At 38.7% G+C, this 26,727-nt stretch overlaps 2 protein-coding genes across 6 annotated transcripts in view; both read left to right on the forward strand.

Moving 5' to 3' along the window:
- The window catches only part of frya (furry homolog a (Drosophila)), an 89,099-nt gene extending 87,747 nt beyond the window's left edge, over window positions 1–1,352 (forward strand). For all 4 annotated transcript variants that reach the window (XM_053239541.1, XM_053239542.1, XM_053239543.1 and 1 more), the window contains one exon: window positions 113–1,352. In XM_053239541.1, coding sequence (XP_053095516.1) covers window positions 113–371 — 259 coding nt within the window. In that variant the 3' untranslated portion in view covers window positions 372–1,352. The remainder of the gene's footprint in view (window positions 1–112) is intronic.
- A 1,827-nt stretch (window positions 1,353–3,179) lies between these two features.
- Window positions 3,180–24,271, forward strand: brca2 (BRCA2 DNA repair associated). 2 transcript variants are annotated; one of them, XM_053239916.1, is made up of 27 exons: window positions 3,180–3,478; window positions 5,464–5,557; window positions 6,399–6,635; window positions 6,946–7,018; window positions 7,280–7,329; window positions 8,259–8,287; window positions 8,406–8,523; window positions 8,635–8,690; window positions 10,011–10,089; window positions 10,203–10,904; window positions 10,994–14,563; window positions 14,643–14,735; window positions 15,202–15,265; window positions 15,359–15,729; window positions 16,750–16,934; window positions 17,022–17,209; window positions 17,301–17,471; window positions 17,967–18,327; window positions 18,520–18,675; window positions 18,982–19,129; window positions 19,673–19,782; window positions 20,730–20,922; window positions 21,439–21,605; window positions 21,781–21,919; window positions 22,532–22,785; window positions 23,076–23,207; window positions 23,328–24,271. In XM_053239916.1, the coding sequence occupies exons 2-27, from the start codon at window positions 5,524–5,526 to the stop codon at window positions 23,601–23,603; spliced, it is 7,956 nt and encodes a 2,651-aa protein (XP_053095891.1). In that variant the 5' UTR covers window positions 3,180–3,478; window positions 5,464–5,523; the 3' UTR covers window positions 23,604–24,271. The 2 variants fall into 2 exon arrangements, with proteins under 2 accessions (XP_053095891.1, XP_026790782.3); XM_026934981.3 differs by having other exon boundaries at window positions 8,635–8,660.
- Window positions 24,272–26,727: the final 2,456 nt, after the last annotated feature.

Raw genomic sequence — 26,727 nt, forward strand, 5'->3', positions numbered from 1 at the left:
CAAACTTTCTAAGAGGGCAGGTGGAAGTGAGTAAAAAAAAAAGAGTATATGAGAATGCTTTATTGCTAAATAAGGAACGGAATATGAATTGTGAATCCCCTCTGCCTTGCAGGAGGCTGTGGCCGAGCGACATCTTCGGCAGCAGCTCGGAGAACGAAACCCAGACTCTGCTGAGCATCTACTTCCGGCATCAGACGCTGGGACAGACGGGCACGTTCGCCCTGGTGGGCTGCAAGCAAGACTTGTCCGAGGCCTGCTCACGTCTCACCGAGCTTAACCGCGAGATCAGGGACATGATCCGGCGGGCGCAAGGCTACAGCGCCATCACGGCCTTCCTGCCCGACTCCAGTGTCACTGGGATCAGCCTCTGAGGTGCTGCTTTTCCACTGGAGATCCACAGACGCTGCTGAATTTACTGTCATCCATCCGTGTGGGACTGGATATGTGTGACAATCTGTTCTAGGGTTAGTTAAAAAAACAACTCCTTAGCCTTGAGTATTGCACTAAAACTAGTACATATGATGTCACAGGGTCATGTTTTTCTGCCACTGGCGAAACCAAAGCTTCCTGAATGCCAGGCTCACGTCTACCATTGTAAAGGTTAAGGGAAAATGTGCAATGCTTTAAAAAGACTTACTGTATCTTTGAAAGAATGTTTTGTTTTTTATACTGTATTCAGGCTACTTGAATACTGTAGCAGGAATGATGGAATGATGCTGTATTTTTTCTTCTTCCTGATTAATCATTAATGAAGATGATTTTGTGCTCATATGAGGAAAATGACCATTAAGCACCTCGGTATAATGACTACACACACACACACATATACCAACTCAGAGCTATGTTGCTGCAGTGCTACTGTCTGAATGACCTGGATGCTTAGAAAAGTCATCCACTACTTAATGAAGATCAGATTTTTTTTTTTTTTTTTTTTTTTCGCTTTCTACTGTTGCATATAGGAGATTTATTTATATTCCCAATACATCCACACGCTTTGGATGGTATAGTTTTATAGAAGGAAACATGGCCAAGCATGCAAATGTATGTACCATAAGAAGAGAATAGAGATATTTATGAACATAAGAAACTATTTTAAATCAAGGTTGCGTTTGTACATAATAGTATGTCTGAGTGAAGCGTGCTTGTAACTTTTTCTCTTTTTTTCTGCTATTTTATTCATCTTTTTTTGTTGTTTGACTCTGCAGACCTGTGTGCTCCGAAAGGGATGACGCAGACATGCTATGCTTTGAGAGATGTGTTTAACCTGTAAATACTGTTCTTGTGCTTTGCGTTGTGTTCTTTGAAGCTCTGGTGCAGAATAAACGTGATGAATAAAATGTCAGTACACTCCATCCTCCTGTAGTCACGCCTCATGCTTTGAAAACATTCTTTAACATGAACTAGTAAAAGCACTTCACCAGGAGAGACTTTAGATGATGTAGATCTTGTTTTTTGAGGTTTATTAGACTATAGTAGTAACATGTTTCCAGTGGAAATCAATGTTAAAGAACTACAAAACCACCTGTTTGTATATATATATATATATATATATATATATATATATATATATATATATATATTTGCTAGCTGCTTTACTAGTTAAAGCAGAATGAAACCAGAGACTGCTAGAATACCTGAGTGAAAATGTAAGCTATAATTTTGCTAAATGTCTTCAGGTTAGACAATTGGAAATAACTGATTTGACAAGTTTTTTAGAGAAAAAAAAAAAGTATGTTACAGCACAGCAATATCTAGCCATACATATTGGAAGAACAGCTATGTTGAAATGGGCAAGACGGGCAAGTTGGGCTAAAATTCACACTTTAAAATTCAGAAAGCTCGTAATGAAACTATCCATAGAAGGAATACAACATAATGGGGCATGTGGATATAGGAAAGTAATCAGTGATGGGGTGGTGTGATGCAGCCTGACAGGAAGTGAAGTCGATGTTACCACACAGAAGTGATTTATTTTCCTATATCAGCATGCCCTGAAGTGTTTTATTCCTCTTATACTACAGCAGTTTGCCAACACTATTTTTAAATAAAGGTATATAGTATAGGTTTTATTTGTTTCTAGTTACATTTGAAACAAGTTAGTTCCTGTTATCACTTATGTTGTAGCAGCTATAAACAGTCATCCTATTGCTAGCCTCTTTTTTCTCTCTTGAAGTAGACAGAAATGTGCAGCTTGTCATGTTCAATTCAATTCAATTCTACTTGTATAGCACTTTTAACAATGGACACTGTCCACTACAGAAATATATAAACTCAGGATGTAAATTTTAAATTTATGAATGTATCCATAATGAGCAAGCCAGAGGCGATGGTGGCAAGGAAAAACTCCCTGAGATGATATGAGGAAGAAACCTTGAGAGGAACCAGACTCAAAAGGGAACCCATCCTCATCTGGGTGACACCGAATAGTGTGATTATAAATAAATCCCTTCTTTAACTGCGTACTATATGGTCAAAAATTGCAATTGTGTAACTACAAAAGATCATTACAGTTTACACATGAAGTCTATTTTGTTGAAGTTATCATCTGTTCACGGTTGGAGACTTGAATGCAAGACTGTTTGTGGGAATTGCAGTCCTAAAACTAGCAAAGCAACTGTAGTCCTAAGCCATTGCAGCAAAACTGTTCACATCAACTGCAGTCCAAAGCCATTAAAGGATGGATGTATAGATGAATGTTTTTCTTTCCTATAGCTGCAACTACTACTTAATTGAACAATAATCATTAAAAATGGAGTTTGGTGGATAATAAATCTTAAGTTGCAATAATATGAGTATCATATTTTTTTTTAAAAGCGTTTTAGTTTAGTTTAGAGAGAATTGAAGTGCATTAGCGCCCTCTAGGGTGCTGTAATGGTAATAACAGGCTATATTCATAGAGTGGGTACACTGCTAAATTTCTTCTACTTCCTTTTAAAGAAAAGACTTCTTTTTAGTTAAAACATTTTTAACATATTCTTAATAGTTAACTGTACTGTATTTTATTATATTCAAAAGATTAAATTATATAATATTTAATATTTTAAAATATTCAGGAACCGGTACGTTCTGCTCTGGGATAGAAGCTAGGGTTGAAGCTGATTGGTCCGTGTTCGTTGTAAGCCCGCCTCTTTACAGCAATACTCATATATGATTGGGTGTTTACACAATTCTTCCGCCGCGACATGCTGGCTGTGTTCCTATGGGAGAGCGCAGTGTTCTAGGTAGTGTGTGCTAACCTTTTTTCCATGGCCTATGAAGTGTACGTAAGTAGGGCGCATGGGGTTATTTGGGATAGCGCTAGCAGGGTTTATTAAATCAGTGGACTCAAAGCCAGAGGCGGCAACTTTTAATGTGTCGTGACAAGCAAGAATACAGATTAATAGCAACGAGCTAACAGCTAATGCTAGCGAAAGGCATTAGGAACGACTTTGACAGATGTCAGCGGGTTATAAAACGATGCCGATATGTTTGGCTGACGGTAAACTACAACTATATTACAGTTATTACTCAGTTAAGTTGCACTTTTACTTCAGTGTTAATAGGTTTATTGGCGAAGTGAAGAGTTAGCAAGCGAGCTAGCAGGTTTCTGAGTTAAGCTCAAGTTAGCTCGAGTTTCCTGTCAGGATTTAAATTAGTTGTCATGAATTTATTCACAGTGTGTATTTTTTTTTTTTTTTTATAATAATGTAATTTGCAAGCTGTTATAATAGCTGTGCTTCTTGCTCGCCATCCTGTGGGGTGGAGTTTGTTTTGGTGGATTAAAACTCTGAGGTAACTTCAGCAGAAAAGTGAGAAATAAAACGGAAGAAACTAATCTGAGTAAAGCAGCGGGGTTTACACGACAGTTTACACGACAGTCAGCAAAATACTGCAGTGTTGCCAACTCTTTTCAGGGGAAAGTAGCTGAAGCAGGCTCAGAAAGGTCGCTGGATGACGTCACACACTGGTTGGCATATTAATGTATTCCTCTTGATCATAATCAAATTACAATTTAGGGTATGTGAAGAAGGAAGATTTTCACTTAGAATATAATAAAGTAGACTAAAATAGTGTTTTACCCTAGTAGAAGATAATAAATTATAAACTTATTTCATAAATAGTTTATTTCTTATAGAAGGAAGTAATCTGTGGTGATGGCACTGTGCACAAAGTAAACTTTAACACGTTTACAAAACACTATACTCACTAACAAGAACGCAGACAAAAAGAAACTGATAACGAGTAGTTGTGAAAGGTGAGAAGTTATGAAGGAAACTTGCTTTTATTACTTGTAAATATCTCCAAGAAGAGAGTTTCAAACGAAGAAGTGTGAGGTTGGGACGAAAAGGTTGTTGATTGGTTGTTGGATACAATGCTGATCAGTGATTTGTTGTTGGCTACAGTGCTGATCAGTGATTGGTTGTTGGATACAATGCTGATCAATGATTGGTTGTTGGCTACAATGCTGATCAGTGATTGGTTATTGGCTACAGTGCTGATCAGCGGTTGGTCACTGAGAACAGTGGTGATTTCCAGTTTGGAAAATGCTGTCCATTTTTATATTTAGTACAAATTCTAGGCTTCCTTTTACAAATCGTTTTACTGCAGTACTCTTGCTTCAGGACAGTGCTGTAGACTTAATTGCTGATCTTAAATATGCACAGAATTATAATGTCAATATGAACGTGTTAGTTGACATCATAGACCATTTCATGGACTTTAAAATCAAGTTGTGTTTGAAAATCTAATCTAACATCAGTACATGCCAAGTTTGAAGTAACGCTCACTAAAGTGCAGTCGTGCAGGCCTAATGGATAGAGAGTCGGACTTGCAACCCGAAGGTGAACCTGAAGGTTGTGGGTTCGAGTCTCGGGTCCGGCAGGGATTGTAGGTGAGGGGAGTGAATGACCAGCGCTCTCCTCCACCCTCAATACCACGACTGAGGTGAGAACCTTGAGCAAGGCACCGAACCCCCAACTGGCGCCGCAGCAAAAAAAAAGGCTGCCCACAGCTCCGGGTGTGTGTTCACGGTGTGTGTGTGTTCACTACTGTGTGTGTGCACTTGGATGGGTTAAATGCAGAGCACAAATTCCAAGTATGGGTCACCATACTTGGCCACAAGTCACTTCACCTCACTTCACTAAAGTATATGTCAGAAATTAGGGCATTAACTTGCAAAGAAAACAAATACCTTAATGCATTAAAATGCCTTATAGCACAGTGCTGTTGAGTTCATGAATCTGATCAGAATGTGGTGAGGAATTTTCTATAACAGCTTTAACACACAATCTAACCTAATAATAAAAGGATTTAAAAACATGGGGTTATTTAGTAAATAAAAATGTGTAATCTTTGATATGGTGAAGATTTCTTTATGGAGACATTTGTAAAGGTGCAATAACTTAATTACAGCTGAAATTCACATCACTGGTCGGATCTGTGACTACATGTTTACACTAATTTTAGTTTTTTTTCTTTTTTCAGCTCTCTACAAAGGCCAGCTCGTCTTCGTCTCAGACTTCACACTAACAAACACAAATCAAAATGTTTGACGACTTCTTCCATCAAATTGAAACAGGTGCCTGTACATAGTTTGTAGGGGCGTAACGACACACTCCAGCCAGGATTCGATTCAATTAACGATACTGGCTTCACAATTCGATTCAATTCAATTCTCAGAGCATTTAGTTTGAATAAAGAAAAATTATGACTCAAAAGACTCATTTTTTATTTCTAAATCATAAACAATGTGCATTTTTTTTCTTTATAAAACAAAATAAATTAAATATTTCTACGAACAGAGGTTTAATATTGTGAGCAAAATGTACTTCAGGTTCACCATATCTTCAAAATAAATTAATTCATTTATAAATTCTCCTTCTCTCCTTTATAAAGTTGATTGAATAAACAAAGTCTCTCACCTGGGGAAAATGATCAACTGAAACATAATGAGCTCCTTAGCAGCGTCTGAGATGACATTTTAACTCGAAATAAAGCTCCAAAGTCGGCTAAAAGGCCCGGCTTCTGCAACCTCTTTCTTGGGCACCCTAGATCACAGAGATGTGGGGCTGGCGTTGTTTGAAGGTTACTGGAGAGCTCTTTCCATGTAATGATACAACCTATAATGCGTGTTGGTCATTGTGATCTGGAGCTATCAGTCAGCCTGCTCTCTGTATATATTAACTCTGTGGGATGTGCAGATTGGGACCTCTGGTGTTCAAACAGTCCAAGTGCATTATATACATAATCAACAGAATGCTGATGTCCACAATGCGAATCGCACATTTCCACGATGTCGTGTCATAGTGCATCGTTACACCCCTAATAGTTTGTGTCATGTTCCGGTTTATGTGTACCAATCCAAAATGTCCTTTAACTTTAACTTGCTGTTTTATTTATTTATTTGCTTTTTATTGAAGAACTCGGGCCACTAAACTCGGACTGGTTTGAGGAGTTGACTGTGAGAGCTTCTGAAGATGGATGTGAAAACTCCACTGTTGTTGAACATGACACCACAGCACACAAGGACGAAGTCATTTTCAGAGCTCCAGCTAAGACGCCAGTCTTGGACAGTCAGATGTGTTCAACACCCAGAATATTTAGGCGTAGACGGCCACATTCTCCTGCGTTAGGTATTGAAGATTCTCCCGAGTCAGGTGGGGAAATTTTAACACTTTAAATATTTTTTTAAAAACAGTTAGAAATTTAAAAAGCAGTTGATTTGGTTTAAAATGTCATAATGAACCAGTTTTTTTTTTCAGTATTTATTTTCTGCACCAAATAAATATTAAATTGTATTTGTATTTTTAAAGTATATTTGTAATAAATTATCGTCAAACTGTTTTTGAGATTTTTTTTTTTTTTTTTAGATTGAGAGATACATTTTGCTCTTCAGCAGCAAGCCTGTATGATCTACAGATACTTTATATGACTGCTTTTAATCCATCTTTTTTTCTTCACTCCCAGGAATGCAGAACTTGTTTCTTGTTCCACCCGGCGCAGAATCAAGCCCATGCCTGTTTGGCTTTGCTAAAGACAGGTAACTAACTTGGCCATAATAGTTACTTTAAAATAATAAGTACTCTTCTAAGAGATTTGCTAACGTAGCACTATATTTTTGGTCTTAAAAAAAAATCAGTTGTTGACCAGTGTTGCTCTTCACTTCACGCATAAGATAGTAGTATCTTAACAGTATTGTTTTTGTTGGAGAAAGTAGTGTGATTTGTCCACCCCAGGTATAAATGTTTCAATTTCATATTTGAGGTATAAATACAAGGTCTTTGTCTTTTTGTTTCTCTAGCCAGCAGTTTGAAAAAGACTGGGGATCTCTAAAGACAAGTGCATGCTTAGGTAAGAATCAAGGCTAGTGTTTGAATGTGTATATGTTTTTGTGCATAGCTTTTTTTATTTATTAAAATGTATTATACCACAGCCCAGTTCTATTTTTTTTAATCTTTTTGGTGAGGTATGCATTATTTTCCTATAACAGCACAGTGTGGACAGTAATACTGGCTGTAACACGAACAATAGTTTAATATTAATGCACTCGTTCTTATGCGTTATTGTTTTTATAGTAACAGCTTATACACAGGGACTTCTACAGCGGTCCCTGTAAATAAATTATTTTATAAAACATGTTGTTTAACAATGTGAAATGTATAATCATTAACATGGTGATGTTTTTGTTAGGAGACATTTATTTAACGTTTACGGAAGAGTCTTGGTTGTAAGTGCTTTGTAATAGTCACAGTGCTTTGTAAAGTTTCCCAGCACAGGAAAGTCTTCAGGAGGAGGAGTTTACGCTTTCCGGTTTCTTGGTAAACTGACAAGCTGTGTTTTTTTGAGAGAGAGAGAGAGAGAGAGAGAGGGAAGTGAGGGAATGAAAGTTTATCGCAGCTATAACGTCATACATAAAGTCATAACAGGAACTAACTTGTCTCTCGGATGTTCATCATCAAATCATCAAAACTGTGATGTGTTCTTTAATAAATAAAATATTGTAATCATTGGAAGATTGCTGTGGTATAAGTGGAACAACACACTCCAGACCGTGTTCTTATACGAGAATGCCGTGTTACACCCCCTCAGCATGCATTATTTTCATATAATGGTCTTCTTTCTTATAAATAGTCTGAGCTGTGTTATTCTGTACATATTTTAATGTGTAAAAATTATTCCTGTTTATTATTTTTAACATTCAAATACCCCAACACTCAGTAATCTTAATGTTATGTATTTCTACTTATTGTTTGCTATGTACTTGTTCTTCATTGTTACAGACCTACTTGACACACCAACGGATTTAACAGTAAGACACACTCCCGTATTACATTCCTATCAATTAATAATCTGAATCTTTTTAAAAATCCAAATTTTAAATCTAATCATGTTGATCAAAATTGTAAATTTCGCAAATGTTTTCTTAGCCACAATCCACATCTGCACAGCGCATCTGTGAGAGCCTTGGAGCTCAGTTAAATCCTGATCTATCTTGGAGCAGTTCCTTTAACACACCATCAGCATTGACCCCCACGGTTATTTTGTGTAAGTATAGCCACAGGTGATGACATTTTTCAAGAGAATATTTTATTTTATTTTATTTTTTTTTTAAAGAAAATCATTTATATTGACAATATTGTATTTCTGCTTCGACAGCCAAAACAGAAGGCCAGTCTCCACCAGTAAGTTTTCTCAGAGACAAAGAAGTCATTGTAAGTGGATATTTTAGTCTGGAATTAATCATGTAATTTATTGTAGTCTTAAGTTCACTTTTAATATGGGTTGTGGGTATCCGGTTCACCTAACCCTGCGTTCACACTAGCGAACAACAAGTCGCATGTGTCACTGGTGTGTTGAAAAATGCTACTGGTGGCGCGTGTGGCCGTGTACCGTCTATAGCAGCTCATTATTTTTTTCAGTTCTAAAGGCTCATCAGCAGCGTGAGCTAACTGAAATAGCACTGAAATAGTACACTCACTAGAGGCACCACCATGTACATACAGGCCTATGTATAAGCTTTATAAAGCTTTATAAAGCTTTGTATAAGCTTTATTAACTGCATACATTCACCAGAGCTATTACTACCTTCCAAGCTTTATTTTTCTTTGTAATGTCTCTGTACACGCTTAGTGAGCTGTATGTGACAGAATGACTTTTTTTTTTTTGCATATCAAACAGTAAACAGGAACTAATTGTGGGTAGGAACTCATTCAGCTTTCGATGCTAGGTCGCAACTTGTAATTCCCCGCCTCCAACCAGTATAAGCTGCAGAAGATCAAATTTAAATTTCAACTCGTCAGCTTGAGGTAGTCTTCTCATCTACCTGTTCTTTCCTTGTTTATAGAGTCACATCAAATCAACATGTCCATGCACACTGTGGACAGTGTAAAGATCCCTTTCTCTACTTTTAAATTAGCTTAAAGCAGTATCAGCACTAAATCAGTTAATATGCAGACACAGGACTTAAATCTATAACACTGACCATACTAATCGCTGTTTTGAGAAGATAAGCATCAAAGTTATCAACTCATAAATCTAATGTTAGCTGACTAGCTTGTTGCTAACACTACTCACTCAGGCTTGTAACTGCAAAAGTGCAGTTAAAGTAGCTTTTTATGAGCTTTACATGCTCTGATAGAGAAAACCGAAGACACGGTTTCATGGAGGCATCCATGTTTTTTCCACTTTGTGCACTGAATGTACCGAGATGGGAAATGACGTCATTATAACTTACAAGGCACCATGAACGCAGCATAAAGTTGTGTGTGAGGAGCTGAATAAATGTTGTACCACACTCGGCATATGATTGGTCTGAGGAATCATTCGAGCCAGTCAGATTTGTCTCTTTACTGCATCATAGAGTTGAGAAAATCCCAATCCCAATGTCGTCTGCCACAGTCGCTGAAATTGCACATAAAAAATGAACGTCACCTGTTGCTTTGTCACTCGTTGGAACACAGGGTTATGGTCTATGAAAGAAGAATTTTTTTTTTAACTAACGTGTGTTTTTTTTTTTTTCTTTTTCCATACAGATTGTACGAAAGCTGTTTCCATCACTCTCAAAAGGCACAGAAGCAACATCCACAAGTATATCCAGTGTGCAACATAATGGTTAGTCTTGTATATGTTTATAAATTTAACTGTTTATTTAACTGAACTTGGATGTGTTGTGAGAAGCTCATTTTGAATCTCATTTCAAAAATAGTCTGGACCTTTTTCCACAGACACGCTAACAGATGGGAATGTCCAGGCAGAAGAACAAAAATCAGATTCGTCCTCTGACAATATAGGAGGCGTTTGGAGGCAGACGGTACCGGATGCGATAAAGGACGGTGATGTGCGGACCACAGTGGAGAGTGTTCTTAATGATGCTGAGGACGTGCTCTCCTTCTTATTCACGAACAGTGGCTCAGCCTTGCGAAGGGTTAAAACCAAGGAAAGAAAAAAGAGAGTGAACGGTGTTTCTAAGGAAGTAAAGTCAAATCATGTGACAGTAGATCACACTACAGACTGTACATCAGCATCAAAGACAGATACCAGCACTGCTATCGCAAGTTTAAAGTCTCCTTTATTTTCAAGTCAGCTTAATAATAAGGATTTCACACAGTGGACTCCTCTGAGTTTATCTGACGTCCAAGACTCCAAGACAAACCAAGTGTGTATCTCCGAAATATCAAGTAAACACACTAGTCCTCATGTAGACTCCTCAGTCAAAAGTGATATTGTTAAAAATATCACACAGCTTGGACAGTCTTCTTCATGCACGTCCGAGCAACAGAGGTTCTCTCCTGATTCGTGTCATGAGAAGTCTCAGGAAAGAAGTTCTTTATTGGAGGCATCTCCAGCACTTACCTTCTCAAGAAAACCCAGGAAGTTTGTGTATCCGGTGCAAAATTCAGAAAGTACAAGACAGCACAATGTCACTGGTATGAGTTTTCATCTTTCATACTCTCTACATGTTCTTATAGCACCTATTCAAAGTAGTAAACTTGTCTCTCATTTGTCATCTCTTTAGATGCTGTGAACCACTACCAGGAATCTCCTCCGTGTCATAAAGAGGATACACACACAGACACTAGAGATCATTTCGTCCAGCCAGCAGAAACTACTGTTAAGCAGGATCATTCTGCAAGTCTTAACATAGACCATGATCTAGATATGACTCAGCTTTGCAAAGCGTTCGCAGAAGATTTCACTCAGGAAGTGAACTTGTTAAAATCGTCACACAAGAGTGCACAGAGCAGCCATGATCGTGTCTTAATGCCAACTTGCACAGCGAAAGAAATAAGTGAAGTGCAGACTAAAACAGAATCTGTGATGCAGTGTGATGGTGACATCAACCATCAGGCAGCAAAAATCATCGATTTAACAAATATACAGTCTCTTGAGAGCACAATCTGTGACAGTGGCTATCCTACAGTTTGTTCTGGTTTTAGCCTGGAAACTCCATCCTGTAGTGGCAATGAACATCTTCATTCTGGTTTTAAAACAGCAAATAATAAGATTATTGTAATACTTCCTGAAGCCTTAATGAAAGCCAAAGCAGCATTAGACCAATCCTTAGAGCAATCCAATCCTTTGACTCACACAGGCACTTCAAGTGTAACTGAACCAACGAAAGTGGGTACGAACCAGTACAACTCTTACAAACCTGTTACAGCAAACACTGCTGGAGAGAAATTGGCTTCAGAAAGCTATCACCATGGACATAAATCTGGAAGAGAAACTTCTGATGAAAGTGTTTTAATATCTGAGACAGCTGCAGAGAATATTCCTAGCACATTCATGTGCCAAACAAATGAATCTGGCTTCAAAACAGCATCTAACAAAAGTATTACAATCTCATCTGTGAATCTCGAGAAAGCTAAAGACATTTTCATGGAGTTGGATGAAGAGAAGTTTGATTCATGTCTGTCAAATAACGAGTTGCAGGTCTGCAATGTAAAAGATGCCAAGCCATCTAATTTTGACTTGAAAAACAGTCGGAAACCTTCACAACATTCCACTGGTAATGATGATGGAATTTCGTCTTTGACAGCTTCGCAAAGGGCGGATGTGACAGAGCTGTGCAGTATGTTAGAAGAAGCAGGCAGCCAGTATGAGTTTACGCAGTTTTATCACACAAAGATTGGCTCAAAATGTCCAGATAGCATGCAGTCTGAGAGAGAGTGGGATCCTGAGATACTTGCTGGTATTGACTTTGATGATAGTTTTAACTGTGATTTATCTGAAAGGCAGGTGTCGAAAAAACATCAGTCCAAGGCAGATGTGCATGCTTCAGTCCCAAACAGTCTGACGAATGGAGATGTTGGTATTCAAAGTATAAATATTAGGAAGTCATGCCATATACCATGGGAAATGCCAAATATGGCTAACGACAGTCTGAAAGAAAAGTCTTTTTGTTCTGGCTTTAAAACTGCAAAGGGAAATGCTGTGACCATCTCTGAGAAATGTCTGAGCAAGGCAAGAAGCATTTTTGCAGATATAGAGGACACCGAAGGAAACTTTGGTCTCGAGAGTGGTTGCAAAGCAGATATTGTTAAACAAAAGGCAAAACAGTCAGACGACCACCAGGACAAGTCTTGCAGGATTGCCATGGAGTCTGAGCTTGACCTAAAGCTAATAACGAATGCAAGCTCAATAACAAAAGAAGCTGAAATGTGCAAACAAACGTGTAGCAAAGCAAATCTGGAAACACTCCAAGGACCTATAGATCAGAAACCAGATTTAATTCAGAGCAACACGGTCAATTTTGGATTTAGTACTGCTGGAGGGAAAGAAGTAAAGATCTCAGAAAAAGCTCTTCAGAATGCAAAGAAACTTCTAAATGAAGTTGCAAATGACAAAGAAACCAAGCATGACAATTCCCCTGCAAAAACAAAAGCCACTTCTTGGACTTCAATACATAATTCTTCTGATGTGTTGGCAGTACTTCATGATTCAAAGATGTCTGATGGAGCTTTACCAGAAGTTGGGAAAGAACACCATTTTGGAAACAGCCCTGACAAAAAACAGGCAGTGTGTCCGAGTCCTCGATCCATGGAGAGTAACGGGTTTAAAATGGCCAGCGGCAAAGGAGTGTCTGTCTCAGCAAGTGCGATTCAGAAATCAAAAACCATTTTCAAAGATATTGATGACAGCGTGAGAAGCTCAGATGAAACAAAATCAACGGAAAAGAATGCAAAACTGGATCTTGAAGGAAATACAGGCCAGCACGCATTTGTCAACGGATTCAAGATGGCAAGTGGTAAAGGAGTGAGCTTTTCTGAAAAAGCATTTATGAAAGCCAAGATGTTTTTTAAAAATTGTGATCCTGATTGTGTGGATATTTCTCAAGCAAAAGGAGACGACACAAGTGTGATGGATGATTGTGGCTTTGAGGCAGTTGCGGGAAACATCGTGCATTTGCCTGGAATGGACAGTCTGAACAAAGAGACTTTAAAGAAAGACTCCACAGATTTGAATAAATATGTCCAAAGGAAATTCACTAAAACCTCCGCTGAGACCCTTCAACCACCATCTGGCTGTGGTTTCAGTACAGCAAGTGGTGCTGTGGTGTCTGTTTCAACTGAAGCACTTCAGAGGGCTAAAGCTATGTTAGATGATTCAAATGCTGCTTCACCTGGTCAAAGGAGATTGGAAATAACAGAAGAGAAGTGTATTTCCAAAAACGAGACTCTTATTTCAGGAAAAAGCTGCAGCTTTAGTACTGCAAGTGGAAGGAACGTTGCCATTTCTGAGAAGGCCCTCCAGAAAGCCAAGAGTCTTTTTACTGACTGTGATGTGGATGGATTAGAACCTGATCCCAGTAATTTGTCAGCTGTAAAGACATCAGCAACAGGTCCTAAGCATATAAGATTGCCTTTCAATGCAGCCAGTAACAAAAATATTGCTGTGTCAGAAAAGGAGCTGAACAAGGGTAAAGATGAGTTTGTCAGTTGTGATGATGTTTCAGTTGACACACACAACACTGAGAGCCACTTAAACATGCAAACAAGACAACATGAAAACTATAGTAGTGAAGCTTTAAGTACTAAGACTGAAAGCATTCCAGCTAGTGCTGGAAAATCTGAAGGAACATATGAGAACATGATGAGTGGAGGCCCAAAGGCTGATCACTTGGGATCAGGTCATTTTGGCTTTAGTACAGCCAGTGGAAAAGGTGTTTGTGTGTCGAAATCAGCCCTCGAGGTAGCTTATGAGATGTTCAGAGATTGTGATGCACAACCAGTTACTAATGGACAGCATAAAATTACCAGTGGAGCACCATCTACAAATATTAACAAGACACCAGTTGTGCCAAAGACCAAAGCCACTAGTCCATCTCTCCCATCCCAGGATAATCCTTCCCTGCTGAGCCACCGTTCTTTAAATCTTGATGGATGCACAGTAACCCAGCAAAAATATTTTGAGCAAGAAGCAATAGCTTGCACTAAAGCACTTTTAGAGGATGATCTCAGTGAGAACGGTTTGTTGAGTAGCTTGGACACTGGCATTAGGCAAAGTCCTAGTCTATGTCAGGAGAGATGCTTAGAGGTGAACACAGGAATACGAAAACGGACTTCAGATGACAAGAGTTTGACAGGTGGGACCTTTCAGCTCTAGATTTTCGTACATTTGTATTGCTGTTACACACTACTAATGCAAGTTTTAATCATATTAAGGTCAACCCCCTTTGAAAAGAAGACTTGTGTCAGAGTTTGTCCAGATCTCAGAAGACAGAACAGTCTGTACTCCAGTGAAAAGCAGCCCCAATGGTTAGTGTTGTAAAATGAGCATAAACGGTTTCTTGTTCTGGTTGGTTGATTAATTTTCATATAACAGCAGCTCTGATAGTAGTGAACTTGTTCTAATATGTTATTGTTTCTATAGTAAGAACTCATTCACAGGGACTTATGATGTATGTAGCGAACGTTAAAAATAATGTAAGCTTAATAATAAACATGTTAAAAGATTTGTTGCTATTTTAAAAAGAAAAATACATAATTGGCTTAAATGGTCTATTTTTAAAATATAATTTCTACATAATTTTGCACCTCTAATATATATGTGTATATAATCAATCATTGGAAAATTGCTGGGAAAACATTTTGGGACTTGCTGTTATAGGAAAATAGTCTTCTTTGGGATGGTGGTTCGCACTGGACCACACCACACTATTGTTGATTATTTTCCCATAACAGCATGTCTGCTTCTCATATACACTTGGCCTCATGTTTACAGGGACTCTGAGAGACAGAAGAATCTTCAAATACAACTTGAAGCCCAATATCACTTATCCATCCAGGTGGGTTAATGCAATGTAGACCTGGTATTTCAGGGGGAAAAAATGCTTTTAAAAGTAAGTAGAGGTCAAATGAACAATTGTTTTGAATTACAGGAATGTTGTGGACCAAACATCAGCCAACCCAGTTCACCAAATAAGGAGACCATCAGACCCCAAAGCTCCAGTGTTTATACCCCCATTTCAAAAAAATCTTAAGGCTGAGATGCCAAAAAACTGTGTTCCCACAGCTGTGGCCCAAGTTCCTAGTGTGTTTGTTCCACCCATTACAAAGAAAAATGCCTCAGGTAGTGTTTATGTGAAGGATTCACCACAAATTTCTGGCGATTCCCCCGCCATCAAAAGCTCTAGTTGTGAAAACAGCAGGAATCACTCAGCCAGGAAACCAGAGGACCAGAAAGCAGAGACACAAACCAATAGAGAGGAGAAGTTGGAGAATCACACTACTGTCCCTTGTGAAAAGAAAGGTAGGCAAGTTAAAAGTCCTACTCTTAATAATATGTGGATGTAGGAGCCTTTTATACCTTTGTTTACGTTTGTGTTTAATTTTTGTTCATTGTGTGGTGCCCTAAGAAATTAAAAAAAGTGCTCTGAGGTTCTAGACAGGAAGGGGAGGTGGTGGTGGTGGGAAGGTAAACAGTATTTTGACCATAAAACACATACAAATGTAACAAGTTTGCAAGCGGGAATTTAGAAATTGGGAAATGTTTGTTTATTTACTATGCACTATGGAATATCTGCTCATGAACTCTAAGTGCAGACAGTAAATGGATTGTCATATCCAAACTTCCAAAGGTATGGAATTTGTGGTTATTGATGGAAATTCTGCTTGTGGACAAGGTACGTGAAAACGAGTCCAAAGCCTCCGCCGCCGCCTCCGACTCAGCATAGTGACTTATTGTTTTGAATAATGTAAGGTAATAAAAGGGCATCTGCAGAGATGTGTGCATTGTGTAGGTGAACTGAACCAACCATATTCATTAACATATTCATTATAGTCTTTTTTCAAGGCAAGTGAGCTAATATTTGAGAATGTGCTGTACGAAGGTGTCTTTGCAGACATGCCAACATCGACAGTGTAGCAGCAGCATTTAATATTTTTGACTTCTTGCTATGGCGCTAATAGAGGAAACACTTGAAAACTACACTTTTTCAGCTAAAGCAGCAAAGAAAACTAACCAGCTTCTTCTAGGTTTAATTTAGCCTGTGAGTTTGCAAACCTTAGATTTTTAAGCCAGTTGAAAATGTGAAAGTGATACTGTGGTCTCTTTGGTTGGTAAAATATCAGCGGTCACATTGGACTTTTGCCTTGCTATTCTTAAATATCTATTAAAGAACCCCAACAAACCAACAAATGTGCAGTGGATTTTGGTCTTCTTCCTGCCTGCTACAATTTTCTTGTTTGCAATGTTAGCACCTCTGTGTATGTTAATCAATTTATTAATTTTGATCTTGTTCTCATCTAAGTCTCATTTTGATTATTAAAGTCATTTGGCAGCAGTCCTTGGAGTTAGCACAAGATATGCAGAACATGAGAATCAGAAAAAAGAAGCGTCAGAGAGTTCGACCTCTGCCTGGCACGTTTTACTTGGCTAAGACGTCCGGGGTGACCAGAGTTTCTCTGAAAGAGGCTGTAGGATACAAGTGTCCTGAGCTACACACAGAAGAGCAGGTGATTTCTTCTGTATGTCTTGTAGTATTTTTACTATTTAGAAGCATCAGGTCTGTTTTAGCTACAACCAAGCTTTTTCTCTTTTAGCTCTATCAGCATGGTGTATCCTTCAAAGTGTCCCAGATAACTAGCGAGAATGCCGAGGCTTTCCGGTTCAGCTGCGACGAGTTTTTCAAACATGACATTCTCAGAGAGACTGGAGGGGTTCAGCTGGCTGATGGTGGGTGGCTGATTCCAGATAACAGGGGAATGCTGGGTAAAGAGGAGTTCTACAGGTAAACACAAGAAAGATGTTTGGGAATTTCTGTATTTAGCTTCTCTACTCACTTTCCTGAGTTACATATCTGGAGCATTGTTCCTTGGCAGAGCCTTGTGTGATACTCCTGGTGTTGACCCCAAACTGATAAGTGAAGCATGGGTGTATAACCACTATCGGTGGGTTGTGTGGAAACGAGCCTCCATGGAAAGAGCCTTCCCAGAAGTGATGGGTGGGCGTTGTCTCACTCCAGAGCAGGTGCTCCTACAGCTCAAGCTCAGGTATTAGATGTGCTCTGCATTTATACAGTACACAAGTATATTGTTTGTATGTTGCTGAATAAAAAAAAATTTGGAATATATGCACCAGCTATTTTTGTGACTGACGTCAACAGCCATTGTTGATAGAACAGGGGTGGACAAGTCATACATTTATTAGCTAGCCCACCAGGCGAGTGACAGCTCTAGTGTGCTTGTCCTGTCCAACGTAATGCTTGCCTAAAAATATCTAGAATAAAATGCAGCAACTAGAATAAAATATAACTCAAAATTATGATGAGCTTTGAAAAATAAGCCAGAGTCTAAATGTAAGGTGACTGTGTTGCGCTAACATTAGTGTTTAATAACACTAATGCACTCTTCAGTTTTTTTCTTCAGTTTAGCCACTGTTTCCATATTCTTTTGTATTTATTTTGTTTAGCTACCTAAACTGATGAGGGCAAGAAGTTGTTATTGGTAACTGTTTCTAATGTATTGGGGTTCATTTATTATTTTCAGGTATGATGTTGAGGTGGACCACAGTCGAAGATCAGCCCTGAAGAAGATTATGGAGAGAGACGACACACCAGCCAAGACCATAGTGCTCTGCGTGTGTGGAATTGCCAAATGTGATCACAGTCCAGTCGGGTCAGAGGAGGCCATAGACACCACAGATAAGAAGCCCGAGATGCCCGCTGCAGTCATATGGCTTACTGATGGCTGGTATTCGATTAAAGCACTGCTGGACTTTCCTCTGTCTACCTTGCTGCGAAAGGGCCGTCTCAGAGTGGGTGTGAAACTTCTGATCCACGGCGCAGAGTTGATTGGCTCTCAGGATGCCTGTCCTCCTCTAGAGGCTCCTGATTCGCTCATGCTCAAGGTGAGGCAACATTTCCTTTCAGAATAAAAAATAAGGCAGTGTGTTATGACTGTTTTAAACTGAAGAGATAGAAGTGATTGCATTTCTGTCTGGCATGGAATCTTCTTCATACAGTGTGTGAAGAAGTGGTTTAGGCATTTCGAAAAATGTTTTATTGTACTGTTAAATTTATTATTATTATTATTTTTTAAGATTTCAGCCAACAGTACAAGACGAGCTCGCTGGGACACCAAGCTTGGCTTCCATAAAGACCCTCGACCCTTTTCACTGTTACTTTCATCACTGTATGCTAATGGAGGAGTGGTGAGTTGTGTGGACATCATCGTGTTGCGGAGTTACCCAACACAGGTGTGTTTTTTCTCTGATCCCATTTTGCAATTTGCTATTCAGTTTACTAATATCACGTCACTCACTAATGTTGTTCACGGCATAAAAACCCAATCCAATACAGATTCAGCATTTCTCACCAATATTGCCCCTGAAAGCTTTTCATTGAGGCCTAATTTGTAAAATGTTTTCTTGGGTATTGAGTTGCACTTCTGATTAAAGACATGTTTATTGCAAGCCTGATATTGAAATCCACTCTGAAATCCAGACTTGACTAAACCGGATCTTGTATTATATTCTGACTGTTAACTTTGTCTTATTAAATAGTGGATGGAGAAAAAGCCAGGTTCAGTCTTTGTGTTTCGCAACGAGCGAGCTGAAGAAAGAGAGGCAGCACGCTACAACAGCACCAAACAAAAGACCATGGAGCTCCTGTTCTCTAAAATACAAGCCCAGATTGAGAAAGAGGAAGAAGGTATGATATTACTAAAATTGGGAATATTTATTGTTGTCTTTGTGTGCCATAGCATCAGACTGGGGTACTTGCTGCTAGGCTAGGAATAATGACTACATTTTTACTGATTTTTTTTTTTTTTTTTTTAAATCAAATTAATGATCATCTCTGAGCTAGAAATCACTATCACTATTCTGTATTGAATTCCACCAGAGTTCTTAGAAAATCCCCCAAAAAAACTGTTACAGCTGTTCCTGGTGGCTCTTTCCACGGTGACTTTCTTTTGGGATCAATAAATGTATATTTCCACTTTTAAGGAATTTAAAGCATGTCTTTTTTTACATACGAAGCTGCATAAATATAGCTAAATACAACTCTCACTTAGAATTATTTTGTGTGAATTTGTCATTTATGGCCCAAAGTAATGGAAGAGAATTGCTATAGAACATTCATCTAACCTAAAATTCACACTGGATGTGATGTGATTTCTTTAGGTACAGGCCTTAAGTTGCCTTGTAGAAGATTATTGCTATCAGAGGGGTTTTATTATATGTGCATTTACAGAAAAGAAGAAAACCAGTAGAAGCCGCACATTCAGTCTCCATGAGATAAAAAATCTGCAGGATGGGGAGGAGCTTCATGAAGCAATGGAAAGTGATCCAGCTGTTGTGGAGGTAAGGCGCTTAATCCGATTTAACCAACCTCTTATAAACACTACTTTGATCATTGGTAGGCTGTGAATAATCAGAGAGGAGGAACTATGATTGAACGGAAGCATGATTCAGCAGACACTTAACGCCTGTTTAAAAAAAATCAGTCAATAAATAAAAAGCTGTAATAAAGTGATAGTCCCTGAATATTAGAGATGGTCCATCATACACTACTATCCAACAAGTGATGTGATCTGTTTCTTCAAAACAGTCATTTTTGCAGCAAATAACTGATGGAAACTTTGCTGAGATTCTTTGCACTGTTTCTATGCTGAATGAAAGAATAACGGCTGCGCCAACAGACGGGCTTAACTACTGTATAAATGTCAAGGTCAAGTCCAAGTAAGACGCATAGCCTATTATAACTTGTACCTCAAATGAATGAGGTACAGCTGAACAGCTGAAATTAGCGCTCCTGCAAATTAGCTTTTTGATATAGGGTTTAATTTCTACCCCAGGTTATAGCACATTGCTCGTACATTTGTATTTGCTTGCCTTTGTAAGTTAACAGAATAACTGTACAGCAGCTCCTAAATGAAACTCCTGGCAGTGTGGGTGAATTTAATTTTGCTTAGTCCATCTGTTCATTATTAAATTGCAGTACTTGTTCTTGTTTACATGAGTGTTAGTGATTGTACCGTTACTTTTGTTCGCTACAGGGGAAAACCCTTCTGGGTTCCTGCTGGAAGGGTGTACCCTTTGAAGGGGATAGGGTGTAGTCATGATCACTTCAGAATGTACCATAGCCGTTTTCACTGAAGCGGTATTACCTACAATTCATACCACACATGTCACATGACAGTTTATTTAAAATGTGACATAAGACACTGGGAAAGCTGGTGATTAAACTTAAAGAGATTCCACTTTACAGGCAATTTTTAAAAAATATTTTTTCTGTTGTATTTGCACAGGCCCATCTAAGCACACAGCAGGTGAAAGCTCTGAGTAGCTACAGACGAGCTTTAACCGAAAGGACGAGAGCAGAGCTACAGGACCGGATGCACAAGGCTGTACAGGAGGCTGAAGGGGGCTGCGCTAACCGAGATGTTACTCCTGTCTGGAAACTCTCCATCGCTGACTCTAATGATTTGCACAGCAGCCGTGGTGAGAGTTTATCCTGTACTCTGATGCTACAGATTATAGATTGCAGGAAAAATTAAAAGTGACTTTCAAGTCTGAACATGCTTTATATGCTTGGCTGTCAAAAAATACTTCCTCAGAGGAGAAAGTCTGATCTCTGTAGCAGCTGAAGCATTGTAAAACAACAGCTAACGAATCAGGAAGTGTCTGTACATGCCTGTTAATCATGTTGCATTCAGCCATTGTGGGCGCATATGTTTTGGATGTAACTTTGAAGGGAAAATTGTGTTTGTTTGGTTTTCAAGTTTCAAACAAGCTAGTTGTAGCTAACTGCTGCCAAAAATAGCTCACTATATCTTTAATCATGGCAGAAGGGGACATGCACATTTGTCATATGTGTGGAAAAAAACACTAGCATAAATATTTAACCAGACACCACGGGACATGCACTTAGTTCTGCTTGTAATTTTATGCATCAGGTTTTTGCTGCATGTTACACTAAGGCTAATATTCAAGCAACTGATTGTGTATATTTTCTAGTATACACACTGAATATCTGGCGGCCCTCTGTGGAGTTGCGCTCCTTACTGAGAGAGGGCTGCAGATACAAGGCTTATCATCTTGCCACATCAGAGACCAAGAAACGCTCTAGCACTTCCAACATCCAGTTTACAGCCACCAAGAAAACACAGTTTCAGGACATTGAGGTAAAGCTGGGGAGGTTACATTAATACTAGAATTTTGATTAGAAAGAACTCCTTGAAAACATTCTCTATATTCTAGCAAGTGTGCATTGCATTGTTTTGTTAAAGTGTCACATTTGGACTGCTCGGTCCTGAATGGAAACAGATATAAAAGTAACTATCAGGTGCTGTGAAACAGGTTTGCCCTGAATGGTTAAGTCTACATTTTCCTGCAAGACAATCAGTGAAATTCAGAGATCTTCAGAGCCCTGGATTCAGCTCTCCGTGTGGAGAGGTCGACGTTGTGGGATACGTAATCTCCATCTTGGACAGACAAGGTTTGTTTGGAAAAAGGAATAAGGAAAATAAGTGTTTAGAAATTGTCATTAATCCATCATAATTTTCTCTATGCAAATAATATGATGCAGCATATTTTTGTAGTTATATTTGTAGTTACTTCTCTAAATTCTATCTGCTTAAAGATAAATAATATGTTGAATAAGTTGAATAATGGAGCAGCAATGTCTAGTCACCACATTTCCAGTTTTTGTTAACAAATGTGATGATAGAAGCTTCCCCTGGTAAACTGGTGTTGTATAGTCTGCATATTGGCACGTAATCTTTTATTTGATCAAAATCTAAAAAGTACGAAAATGCTTCTGTTCAGAACAAACTCAGATTTTTTTTCCATCAGGATTGTTTTAGCTCACATTTCTTCTTCATTTAAAAAAAAAAAAAAGCAAAAAAATTCACCTTCACTAGTCTGCACTCTTGGATGAATTGACCTGCAATAATTTAGGTTAATGCTGAAATCAGAGCATATACATTGCTTTTCTGTATAATCTGTCAGTCTAAACCTACAGTCCCTTTAAAAAACAAACAAAAAAAAAATATTTCCAGCTGTATAATGATGAAGTGTCTTATTTCCCTCTTATGTCCCTAATTCGCAGGTACGTCTCCTGTGTTGTATTTTGTGGATGAAAAGTTTGACTTTGTCTCTGTGAGGATCTGCAGCAGCCTGGCTGTTCTCGTTCTGGAGGACCTGGTAAAGCCATTAGCTCTACTGGCTGTAAGCAACCTGCAACTCCGACAGCAGTCTGGCCCAGTCCCCAGCCTTTATGCTGGAGAACAAGCACTATTCTCTACAAACCCTAAAGAACCCCACTTACAGGAAGATATTTCTCATCTGAAGACATTTGTTGAGGTAACCAGGGCAGTTTATACTTCTTGGTCAGATTAATATATAGTTTCAGAACATCTGTTTATCTAACGGGTCAAAATTGTTTTGGATTTAATTTTAGCTTAAGATTTTAATAATTAAATGAAAAGCAGTGTTGCATCAAATAGCTTTTGTATAAACCAAGATTTAAACAGGTTGACTAGAATGAATCATTTGAGATCAGTTTGTAACCTAGAATCATTAGAACCTTTTATTTAATGCTCAAATGGAAAATATTTTGTAGATTTATGTGCTATTGATTGCTTTCCATACAGGATTATGAGCATTTCTTCACAGTTGCTGAAGAGAAGCTCTCAAACCTGATTCCAACAGGTTTCTTGAACTCTTGTGAGTCCCCAAGAACTCCAGGTTTACCATCTGTGCCAAAACCAAATGTCAGAAATAATGTGAGTTTATTTATTGTTTCACTGTTAATCATGTGGGCCAGTAGAAAGACACAATGATGCAATTACCTGATATGGACTGCCAAATCCAGTATAATCTCCACACTTTGTCATTATTCCCAGGTAACTCCACATCAGACAAGCCGAGTTTTCTCCCCTTTCACCCCAGTGACCAAAAGACCCCCTATACCCACTGGAAACTCGGACAGTAAGGACCCAAAGAGTGTGAAAAGGAAGCGTGGTATGGAGTACCTGTCACGACTCCAAAACCCAGCACCCCTCGTTTCTCTGGGAATGGTCCGTTCTCCCAGAGTCAGCAAGACATTTAACCCTCCCAGGAGGTGTGAGACTCCTCGTAATCCCCAGACAGTTCCAACTCCACCACCAGAGAACAAGTAGTGAGTGAACGATGAAGAGCTGGCCATGATAAACACACAAACACTACTAAAGAGGTAGTTGAAGCAGTGTAGTGTGTATCCTGTGGTAAGATTCCCAGTCCAGCTTGTGGACCAAAGACCCAAAAAGGTAAAGGGAGAAAGGGAGGAGGACGCTGTTCCTGTGTTGTGACTGTTTGGTTTGTATAAAGTCCATATATTTCTACTAAGTACTTTGTACTGCTACTGAGATGACTTGAAAATTGCACAAGAGATGCTCTCTGTAATCTTATTACTGTATGTCATTTTGCCAGTTTCTAAAAAAAAGATGAATAAATGTTTATTTATTTTGTTTTAAGTATGTGTGTCTTTAAATCCCTGAGAAGCTTGAGAAGCAAGCTTTCTTTGGAGTTGAATTTTAATGTTTTGATATGTTCTGGAGTCAGCAAATTTAAAAAGAAGAGACTTCACACTCCGATTCACATTTATTGTGAATTGGTGCTACTATCATGAATGAAACACTAGGGGGCAGCAAAACCTATGCATTCGTCTCTGGACCTCACATGGTAGGTAGTTCAATTAATAACAAATTGTCTTGACAAAGCATTTACATGTTCAGACTCTAGTAAACAGAATGCTGTACTATGTTTAGAGTAAAAATTAAATGAATATAGATTCACTTCTGTGTGGATACCTTTGTGGTTGTAGGTGTTTTTGCCAAGCCAAATGGTACCAAGATGGATGAGGAATTGGTATCTGGAAAAAACTATGTATATGTTGGGTATTCAAACATATTTAGCTTCATTTAAAAAAAAAAAAAAAATGAATCCACACTACAGCAGCCTTTGCTCTATATAGCAATGTGTTCTTTTTTTCCAGGATTGAGGAACAGCCCCATAATCTACTGCCTCTGCAAAAAGTCTTAGAAAACCGCAGGCATGTCAGTTTGAAGTCCACAGTCTCAGTTAACAGCCACCATTGGCCTCTTTCTGCAGTTGTTCAGTTTAGCATCTGTTATCTCATTTTAGAGAAAATTATTTTCTCTTCTAAATAGTGTATTGCTTGGTGATGAAGAAAGCAAAAAAAACCACCCTACATTTGTAATGAATGATCACATCCTCTACATTCCAAAGTTGACTTGGCCGAAATGCCTGCCTGAGATCAGCTCTGAAAATACTTGCAACCGCTAATGAGAAAGTATTGCAGTTTTTTTGGAAGGTTCTGCACGTTCCACTGAATTTTTTTTTTTTTTTGCACATAACACAGTCAGATTCAGACAGTGACCATGAAATGAGGCATGTAGTACAGAATTGTTATTTTCAGTTTTTTAATATTTCAGCAGATAATGTTGTGTGTGTGTCTCTATTAAAAACTAAACCATGCAAAGCACAAATTCAAAGGTGCCAGCATTTAGAATTTTTAAACTTGCCACAGCTATACAGGAGACACCTGAAAACTACACTTTTCTGCTTTTTCAGATTAAATGGAAAGATTCACTTTCCATTTAATGGAACGATATGGTACATGAAAGATGCACATTTGCTTCTGGTAGCGGCTATTTTTCACTTATTCTGACATTATTTAGTTGAACTTTGACCTGTGAATTCATCATCCTCTCTCCAGTGAGCCAATAGAAACCAAGTGGGTGACTGTTTGGCTCTTTGGTCGGAAAATTATTATTAAGTAGCTTCTAAAAAAAATAATAGCTGTCCTGTCCACCAAGATGCACTAGGGTTTTTGTGGTAAAATCTTTAAAAAAAAAAAAAAAAAAAAAAATTATGCAAATTAATAGGTTTAAGGGTTAGCTTTTTATCACCTGGACTTTCCTGCAACTTCCGAGTCATTTCAAGCTGCATGTTTATCAAAACACCTTTCCAAGATAGCTTGCACAACTGAAAGCATAGTAACACTCTTTTGAATTTCACCTAAAATCTCACTCAGAATAGGAGCTCTCAAAACAAAAAACAAAACAACAACAACAAAAAAATGATCAGAATAGACTTGCAACGTAAGGCCAAAGAGCTCTTTTTTATCATCTTTAAGCTGCCTTAATCCATGCACTACCACTGACTGTTCTCTCCTGTGGTTCTGCTGAGTGGAACTGAAATGTTAAAATGAGTGGGTTGAGAATGAGGTACTGTGATGGGGAGCAGACACTCCCCCTAGTTGCCCTTTCCACTGTGCAACCCCACTGTGCGGAATTAAGATCGTCGCTTGGCTATCGCAAAACCCTGCCAGATCCCAAAACTGTGATTTAAGTTGGGTTTCTTATCTAATAATTGCCTGAGCACTTACCAGCAGCCGTAAAACTGTGTTATAAAACACATGCCTGATTCATTCACCCTAAAGAACAAAGTAAGTGGTGTTAAAATGTGAGTCCGAGACATAAAGCCGTGGACTATAAACCTTTTTTTGGGGGACGGGACGGGACGGGGACGGGACGGGACGGGACATAAATAGTTTATAAGTCAGTGATGGTAATTGCAGCATTGCTCTGTTTTTAATATGACAATTTTATTATTAAACATTGCTCTAACTATGGCCATGGAATATCTGTTCAGTATGCAAAGACATAAAAATTTTGTGCCACATCATAACTAACCATTAGTAATATCTTCCTGATGACTTCCTGCACTTCCTCATTTGATGATTCGCCATCCTGGATTTGACTGCTGCCTAAATCAATCGCCCTCATTTTTAAAGATAAAGCTCATGCATTTGCTTTTGATTAAGCCTCCATTTTGCTCTGTGCTCTTGACCTTGCACAGGCTCTGTTTACACTGGAGCACAGGGGCTGGCTGCTTACACTCCCTCTCTTTATTTAATTTCCATCGCTCCCCAGTCAGCTCTCCATTGTACCACTTCCTGTCCAGGTTTTGCATGCTTTCAGTGGAAATGAGCTTCACAGACAGTTGACCTTGTAGATCCACCACCTGAGGTCTGGCACAGCAGAGCCTGCAGAATGACCCATGAACTGACCCTGCTGTAAATCTCTTTGCTTTCTCATTTTTCAACCCCCAAATTCATTAATCTCATGACCATACGTGAAGAATGGTGTTGGGAAATATATTCCCAGGACTCAGAAAACGGGATATAGTGCCCAACTTATTTTAACAGCCCTAGTTTATTTTCTGGATGAGTCTCTCATT

This window comes from Pangasianodon hypophthalmus, chromosome 14, assembly GCF_027358585.1.
Source record: "Pangasianodon hypophthalmus isolate fPanHyp1 chromosome 14, fPanHyp1.pri, whole genome shotgun sequence".
NCBI classification, from domain to species: Eukaryota; Metazoa; Chordata; class Actinopteri; order Siluriformes; family Pangasiidae; genus Pangasianodon; species Pangasianodon hypophthalmus.